The 9,038-nt window shown below is 39.2% G+C and overlaps 1 protein-coding gene across 3 annotated transcripts in view; it reads right to left on the bottom strand.

Moving 5' to 3' along the window:
- POU6F2 (POU class 6 homeobox 2) overlaps positions 1-9,038 on the bottom strand; it is a 299,665-nt gene that overhangs the window by 2,269 nt on the left and 288,358 nt on the right. For all 3 annotated transcript variants that reach the window (XM_056484213.1, XM_056484214.1, XM_056484215.1), the window contains one exon: positions 1,807-1,975. In XM_056484213.1, the coding sequence (XP_056340188.1) occupies positions 1,807-1,975 (169 nt within the window). The remainder of the gene's footprint in view (positions 1-1,806; positions 1,976-9,038) is intronic.

The following is a 9,038-nucleotide window of genomic DNA, read 5'->3' as shown; positions in this document are numbered from 1 at the left end:
AGGTGGTATATTGGTCAAATGGCCTGCACAAGCCACCAGGAGATTCTACTTTTCTATTGGAGTTGGTTGTTCAAACTGTGTGCCTCATTGCCCCTTCCACTGACATGGAGTTCATACTGAAACTCCTTTGTTACAACTGAAAAAAATTTAAATCTATTATTTCTGAGGAACATGTGCTGCCACTGAAGCAGCTTAACAAAAAATGCACGGTCATAGTATATAACTACACCCCAAAATGGTGTCCATCTGAGTCTGGCAAAGGAAATTAAAAAAACCTGGAATCTTGCAAATATTTGGGACAAGCTCTTGCACCCAATCTCATGTTCTGAGCAGCTTGCCCCTCCAAGGAGCCTACTGTAAAAGGTCTCATCATCCCCAGTGTTTTCTCAAAGTGTGAGGTGATGGAGGAAATGAAAAGACAGTAAACTAGGCAAAAGTAAAGGAAACCACAGTGTGTCATTTTAAAGTGTAGAATGATAAACAGCAATTTAAGGCTATGAAAAACTGTCAGTTGCTAAACACTCCACCCATTTTAGGCACTCTTTACCAACTGACCACAAAGAAATAATAAAAAAAAAAAAAACAAAATCAAAATTAATCCTTAGCAAGAGGGAGCAATTGCATTCATATCATTGGCATTGTTTGTTAGTGTTGTTACTGCAGGACATATTTGATATAACGACATACAAGTCTTGAAACAAATTTCCCAGCAGTAGTATCCTTGTATAGACTGAATAAAGGTTATTTTCTACAGGGAGGTATCTTATAAGAAAAAACAGTAGGGGAGACCATAGAAGTGAGAGGATCCTATGGAGCTTTTTGTATTTAACAACAATCAATGGGTTTTATGGAAAATCATTGAGCAAAATGTGAGCTGCAAGCACACTACCCCATACTGATGTTATTTATAACCTTAGTCTTTAACTGCAGGAAAAGTACACTTCCATTCTATGGGGAATACATTAAAAGTATAAAGAGCAGATAAAAAGACAGAGCATTTCATGGATCACCAAGAACAAAATCCACTTAAATGAGCTTAGAGTTGGTTTCTTGGCTTTCACTGATGGAGAAGGACTATAAAGCATTGCCCAAGAGGAAAAAGCTGTTACCTAAGTGTGTTTGTTACCTCATGCATAAACATGGGATTACTGTAACACACATACATGCATATAAGGTGTTTGCTTCTACTTTAACTCTGTCAAGACTGTATTATTATTTCTTATGATCAGAACAGATTTCTGCTTCTGCTTTGCATACATGGGTTTGTCTGGGGTTTTTTTTTTGGTAAATATTTGGGTGATAAAAGATGAATAGCTGTTGGTTTTCAAGATAGCAGGAAGGCTATTTTTTCCCCTTCTGTGTTGCCTAGGTAAATCATCATTAACATCCTCTATGTGAATTGCTAACCACAGTAATACAGGTTTTAACTTAGCAGGGATGCAGCCATGAAATATTTGTTCAGTAACCCTATCTGTAGAAAATGGCACAGTATGAAGAGGGTCAGCTGGTGCTTATCCAGCATCAGCAGGAACTCCAACTCATCTACGGAATTAAGTCTCTATGCCAGGAACATTGTTTCTCACTTGTTTAGAAAAGGAGAGGGAAAAAAAGAGACCAAAATCACTCTAAAGATACACAATAGGAACAATTTCTATGTCAGATAACAACATTATTGGCTAATTTAAATATCAGGTTATATAATACACTCTAAAGTTACGAGACTCAAACACAAGCATGCTCTTCACAATAAGATGGATCATTATTAAGGACAAAGAGAGGAGAGGAGTTTATGATGTAACTTGTTACCTGCAGATGGCAGACTGGCTATAGGCTGGGCCTTCTGTGGCACTGAGGGCTTGGCCAACTTGAGTCTGTGTCAGGCCAAGGGACAGGCGCCGGATTTTAAAAGCTTTGGCAAATTCTCGTATTTCTTCCAGATTTACCCCATCCACCTCTCCAGTGGCTGTCTGAGGATCTGTTGAGATATTTTTTAATCATGTCAGTTCTTTGAATCACATATCATTGGGATAGGCTGACTGCCATTTTCATTGTCAAGAATTTCAAGTACAATTTTTTAAATATTGACCCCTTTCTCTACTTCCCCAAGCAGAAACAGACTTGCCTTGTCAGGTGTGTTTGGATTGCTAAGATGCTGACTGGGCTGCAGTTGCCTGCAGGTGGAAGATTTTCAAAGATATGCCTTTGCTGAACTTCTGACAAAGGCCAGCTTGCCTCAGAGGGAGGGTGTGCCTGGGCTCCTCGCTGCCATCTATGCCTTGCAAAGTCTTCTCTGGACTGAGGAGTCATGTTCCCTGTTTTCCCTTTTTATCACATAGTGCAATGGTTGGTATTAATATATTTATTTCCAGTCTGTGGGGAGGACTATATGTTTGTATGAGCTGCTTGGATTTTTAACTTGAAATCAAGTCTTTGTGCTCTGTCTAAAGTTAATGCCAAATAAGGACATTCACAATTATTTCTTGCCTTTTACACAATACCCAACCTAAACTGCCACATAAATGTCCAAAATAACCCAGCAAATGAACAAGGCTAAAAAAATTCTGCCTTTGAAACCTCCTTAATTTAAAATTTTTCTTTTAAAATATGCCCTTCTGAGAAGCAGCCTTTCAAGTTTTTATTCTGCCTCCCATCAGGTCCATAATCAAGGAGCAGCAACACTGGTTTTGGATGGTAATGCTGCACAGTTTTTGTACTTTTACATTAGCCCCTCAGAAGATAATGCTTATGATGCTGTGAGAATAAATCTGTCCTTCCTCTCTATAGCAGTTTACTGACACAGAAGCCTTTGTCCCTGAAAGGGCACATAATAAAGCATATCTACCACAGAAAAGCTCCTCTGGAGCTGGATAACTCGGTCAATTTAGGACTTATCAAGGGAAATGACACAACAGCTGGAGAATGGAACTTCCCCCCCCTCCAGCCACTGATCCCTGACTAAATGAAAGTGTTTGCCAAGTCAGAGACAGCATGGGACTGGGATGGTAGAAGATTTCAAAGTGTTGTGCAATCCTGCATGTAGTGAAGCCATTCTCCCAGTGAGACATCTCTATTGTTCTTCACCTCATTCCTCAGACTCTGAGGTGAAAAGTTTGCAGCACAACAACCCCTTCAATTTCTGTAAATGTAAGCAGTTGTCCAAGGACAGTGCTAGACTACATTACCATTATGAACCCTATATGAGAATGGCTCCTGCTAGTATGGCTCTAGTGGGGGCTTATCAGCATTATAGCTGCGTTGCGTTTATTTTCAGGGGTTTATAAGCCTGGTGCAAAATTTCCTTATGATGGAAACATCCTATGAAAACTTCTTTTTGTCCAATAATAGACAGAGGGAAAAGGGTTTTCTGATGTATAAATTTACTCTGTTGCTTGAGTGCAAGAAGCACAAATGGCAATGATATTTTTTAAATTCTTGTGTATGCAGCCAGGGAACCCTGATTGAACTATGCATACAGATAAACATGCACATAGGCTGAACCTTGTTTCAATGATACTCCACACTCAGAACCGTCTCTGCTGTTCCCACTGCTGTACTTGTGGTCACCTGCACACCCGTGCATTCATTCAGTACAAAGCTAGGGTGCATATTGTTTGCTTTAGGAGTAAGTGCTGTGACAGTGGCCACTGAATTAATAAAGGAATTGCCTTTAGAAGCATGTAATTTTCTTGCTTATGCCACATAATCTATCTAGCATGCCAGTTCTGAATTCAGAGACACAAATATCATAAATGATACTGGCTCAAAAACTCCCCTGAGTAAAGTACACCAAAATGGTGACTTTCCTCACCTCTTTCCTTCTTCTACTTTAAAACCTCTGGCTAAGGCTTTTAGGAATGTAACAAAGGACAATTCAGGTGTTTCCAGAGAACTTCCAAAGTAGCAAACTATGGCACCTGGCACCTGTAATCCTCCCCAACTCCTGTTAGGAATAAAAAGGGAAGTGAGAAAACGATTTGATGAGAAATTATTGTGGAATTCTGCCAAGTTCTGCTGGATCTAGAATGATCTGGCACTGGTGCCACTGTGAGCATCATGGAAAGACTATTCCTGCCTGTGGCACTTGGATGAGGGAAATATTAGGCTGAGCTCTCCTTGAGATGAGAAAACACCTATGATGCCCTTCAGTAATATGGGAGTAGAATGTAGTATACAGTTGAATATCTGTTGAGAAAAAAAGCTTCATTCTTTCATAGCATCTTTGAGAAGTACAAACATATGGGCTGAAAAACTGAAATGTTTTACCTTGAACTCTAGGGGAAATAGCATTTGTTTGAAATTGGAAGAACTACTTTGGGTGGGGTTCAAAGCCCTTTGAAATCCACAGATCTTGTCTTCTGTCACCACTCTAAAACACAAATGGTGCTATGAAGACCACTCTGTTGACATCATCATTGGTCTGTTTTATTCTGTTGCATCAAAAAACCATCAGTACAATCTTAGACTGGTCTAAATATGCATATACATAAACATATTCAGAGAGATTATGGACTTTGTTTTAACAAGTTCTGAGCTTTCAGAACAGTTGAATATATAGCGTAATTCATATTTAGGAAGAGTAGCTTATTGAAGACAGTAAAGAAGCTGGTTCTTTTTCAATTAAGTGGATATCCCAGGGAAGGCCACCCAGTGCCAACAGGAAAATAGAGAACACCAAGCCCACTAAGTGTTTGGGATCTACAGTAATGGATTTCAAGACTCCAAGTTTACATTATTGCACGAGAAAACAGTGGCTGCCTATGAAATTGCTGGGTGCTGGAGAAAGGTCAGAGGGTTGTCTGGGACCATTTCAGAGGGTATGGGAAGAAACAAAACAGACAAACTCTCCTTTTCAACAAAAAGGAAGACAGCTAAAATTCCACCAGCTGTCCTGGTGGGTGGTGAAGATAGATGAGCAGTGTGGAATAAATTAAATCCACAGGCTCTCCTGCATTGAAATCTGTTTTTTTCTGACTGAAGGGAATACTTCTCCCACTTTTGAATTCTCCTGAAAATCCTGTGTGAGTTTGTTGTTGAGTGAAAATATGCTGTGATTTTAATAGTTAGGGGAAAGAGCTGCTACAGAGAAATCAGGGCACCCTGAAGGAGGAACCAAATTTCTGTTGCACAGAGTTCTGCTATGGGAGGGATTACAGGGGGATGATTTCCCCAGTCAGACAGGAGGAGAAATAGCTGGCTGAGGAGGTCCAATGGAAAGTAAATTGGATAAGAAAGGCAGGACAAAACATTGATAATGGAAAATGGAGTGGAACTCAGGGGAAAAAAAAATGAAGAATAATTTGTTTATGGGAGGCATTTTAATTTCATAGTAACAGATGACAGTAAAATGAATTTGGGAGGAAGAAAGGAACTTCATGGAGTCACAAGTCTCAGAGCACAAGGGGAAACCAGTGATTTCCACTAAGAGAACATATGGTAGAAAAGTTAAAGAAATGAGCAGAGGGATGCATTTCAGAAGAGGAAAATGAAATGGAAAAAAGGGAGGAATAAAGATGTAGAATTGAATGAAGAGAAAACAAAGAAGACAAAAGAGAATACAAATAGGATTAGACAATACAAAGAAATCATACAGAAGGGACAGGAAGAGTAGAGATGAATCTTGCAGTCCTTGCTTAGACAGAACTTACTTTAAAATATTTTTTTATTTGGAAATAACTATTATGTTTTGTCTCCAAAATAATTAGTACTTGTTGCTGGTCAGGGATGAAAGGGTGATGATGAGAGAAAAGGGAAGAGATACAAAGAAGACAACAACATAAAGGAAAAAAGGAAATACAAACAGAAAGAAAAATAAAAACAAAAAGTAAGGAAACTTTTTTGAAATTAAGAAACATATTAAAGAAAAAAAAGCAAAATCATACTGAAAATATTACTAGAAGGAAAAGTAAAAGTAATAGAGTTATTATGACTTTTTCATTGTACTTTAATAACTTCTCTGATATGAAGCAACATCGTGTAAAGGAATTACTCTCTTTGTGGTCAGTGTGCAGAAGCTTGTTCCAAACAATTATATGCTGAAGTTAAGATGCTTTCTCCACTTTGATTAACTGAACAAGTGGCTAAATGTGACCAGTTTTACATGAACTTTCTATATTCAGCATCTGGAATACAGCAAGTCTCTGCCAAGGTACTCAGCTCCAGGACCTCTACCAGAGGTCTGGACTGTAGTTTCATAAGGACTTAGGAAAAGGAAACAATATTCCTGCCTCAGAAGGAATAAAGAAATCAAAGATCGGTTCAGGAGGCCATGAGTTGTTTCTTGCTGCCCTCATGCCTAAGGTTTTATCTCAGAAACACTGACCCATTGCCTGTCTCATCCCACTAAAAGACTTTAAATAGACTTTCAGACACTGGATTTCAATTTTAGGCCTTTTATACAAAGCTCTGCAGCCAGTTTGGGAGCTGGGATACTGAGAAGGCCACAGGCTTGACAAAGAGGTGCTCCTGCCCTTCAGGGACCTGCTTCTAGAAACTGAACAGATTCTGTAAAGAAGGGAAACAAGGATGACTTTCCATCTACATCCTCATCTGCAGCCACAGTTTAATGCAAATGGCTTTTCAGTCACATAAACAATTTCCAACTCATGAAGGTCCTTTAATATTCTTTGTCCAAACAGTATCACTGGTTTATCACTGTGAAGGAAAAGCTATAAAGAATCCCATCTGATTTTTCATATTTCATTACACAGGTGGTTTGATCTTTCCTTATTGAACTGACCATATTTTCCTCTTTTTTGTAGGCTCTTTCCACATTACTAGAAGACAGCCAGTAACTCTCTTGTGCCCTGCAACACTCTCCCTGATGTGGCAGCTGAAGCAGGCTTAGGCATGCAGTGCTAGCTCCAGTTTGTGATGGCTACATGCTCTCAGGAGTACACTGGACAGCCTGTATGGATAATTGACATGACTGGTTTGCTGCTATCTGTGTAAGGTTACCATGTAAACACCAGAAGTGAGTTGATCTTCCCCTCATTCTGTTAGTCTTGAATAGCAGAGATTGGATGAAGCTGGAAGCATAAACTCAAAACAGCTCCACAGGTTTTTTGTTTATGTTTGACGTGGAATTTTTTTCAATACATCCCTTTCAATAACATTTTTTTTTTGAATGCTCTTAAGATCTGAATTCAGTGAGGTAACTTTCAAGTGCAACTCCTTCATTGGTTTGATTGTATGAAAAGTTTCCTGTGCCTGTAGCTCTTTTTGATAGGACTGCAGTAAAGACAGGGAGACAGGCTTGGTGTTCTTCCTTGTGATCACTTTTCACACTCCTCTGATGGCTCCTGGGGAGCATGGGAGTTGCATCAGCAGGATTTGGATGCAGAGGGGGGCAAAATTTACCTTGAGTCTAGAAAAAGATATGATAGGAAAAAAGAAACAAACTTGAAGATTATTAAAGAGCAGGGATTAGAGTTTGGAGTGGAGAGAGAGAGGGCCTGGCTGTGCAGACTAATACTACTCACTGTGATAGAGGAAAGAAAAAAAGGGAAAAAGAGGTGGCACTAGTGCTAAAACAATATAAAGGAGGACAGAAACTACCTAATAAAAAGGCTGGTAAAAGGGTACAGATATGGTATGGAGACAGTTACTGAGTGGGAACTGAAATGGGGAGAGAAGTTGGATAAGGATGGTCTGTGAGGAAGGGACTACAGGGAGAAAACTAGAGGAATAAAAGCATGGAAGCAAAGGGAGAGTGGATTATGTGAAGAATAGAGTGAAGAATTAATGGGACTAGAACAAGACAAGTAGTGGATGGAGTCAAGCCTGAGAGGATCAAGCAAAAGTTCTATGTTCATTAATATATTTCCCACTTGTGCCCAAATTGATATTCCTGTGCCTCAGACTCCTCCACTCTCAGCCAAATCCATAAGCACAGCATGCTTATTTTAGAGCAGAACAAACAAGATTATAACAGAATTATCAGCTTTTCCATCCATTCAACACATCTTCTATTTCCAACTATGAACATAAAGATTATGTCACCATATGACTGATTTATGTTACTCTTCTGCTTTTGAAACAACCTTGAAATTTGTCCATGCAAAAAATGAAGCCAAAGGAACATCCTTAGAGCTGCACAAAGAAACACTCAGAAGCTACAAAATGGTGGAGTTACAGCAGCCCACAAGACAGTGTACCATAGTCTTTGAGCCCTGGATTATCAGTTCTTTTTCATGTGCCTCATTCAGTGCACAGGATGAGCTGTCCTTTATTACAGATGAACTGATTGATGCACTGCCTTTTTACTTGTTCAGTGTGTGGCCCCAGACCTCTATTAAAGCACTTCACTAAGGACATCTCTTGAGCTCTTCTGGTTTCTTTAAAATCTTAATTTATTTTCTTGTGTTTCTACAAGATGAGGGTCTTCCCCTTCTCATTCACAGAGAAGTGGACAGATATTAAGGGAAGAAGCATTTTTGGGTACCCAGTCTAGGTCAAGTAGGAAATGATTTTTTAGACTGTCTTTAAATGGTTCTTGATACAGTTCCACAATGAAAGTGCACTTAAAATTGCAACTGTGAGTACCGTGTTCTTCTGTAAATTAAAGTCCAGAGTCTCGAGCTGGATATTGAGGCAGCACTTGTGAAAAATCTCTTTAAAGTGATTTGCCTGCCTTGCACTGAAATTACATAGCAGACAGGAGGCTTCAGCTCCTTAGTCCTCTATTGCCTCAGGCAAGACCATCCTTCACTCCTCTACAGCTTCCTACCTCAAATGTTATGCAAACTGGGGAGCACATTAGTGAATCAGGTAAACCATGGGACAACAGCCCACCTGTTGTGTTAGTAATTCTGATACATCCCTAGGACAATTCCACTGTGAATGCACTGAAAGAAGGATGAGAAAAAAAATGATTGCATTATTTTAATCACAAAAATATATTGTTATAATGAAATATGTGTTCTAAGAGTAGTTGCATGCAGTTGAACAAACAGTTTTTCAAGCATCTCCTAACTTTTGATGGATTTATCCTGCAAACTTAAAAGGGCTCCTTCCATGTTGCATTTATTTTAAATAAGAAT

Source organism: Oenanthe melanoleuca, chromosome 2, assembly GCF_029582105.1.
Source record: "Oenanthe melanoleuca isolate GR-GAL-2019-014 chromosome 2, OMel1.0, whole genome shotgun sequence".
Taxonomy (NCBI): Eukaryota; Metazoa; Chordata; class Aves; order Passeriformes; family Muscicapidae; genus Oenanthe; species Oenanthe melanoleuca.
Note: the sequence above shows the minus strand (reverse complement) of the source record. Positions and strands in the feature narration are given on the sequence as shown.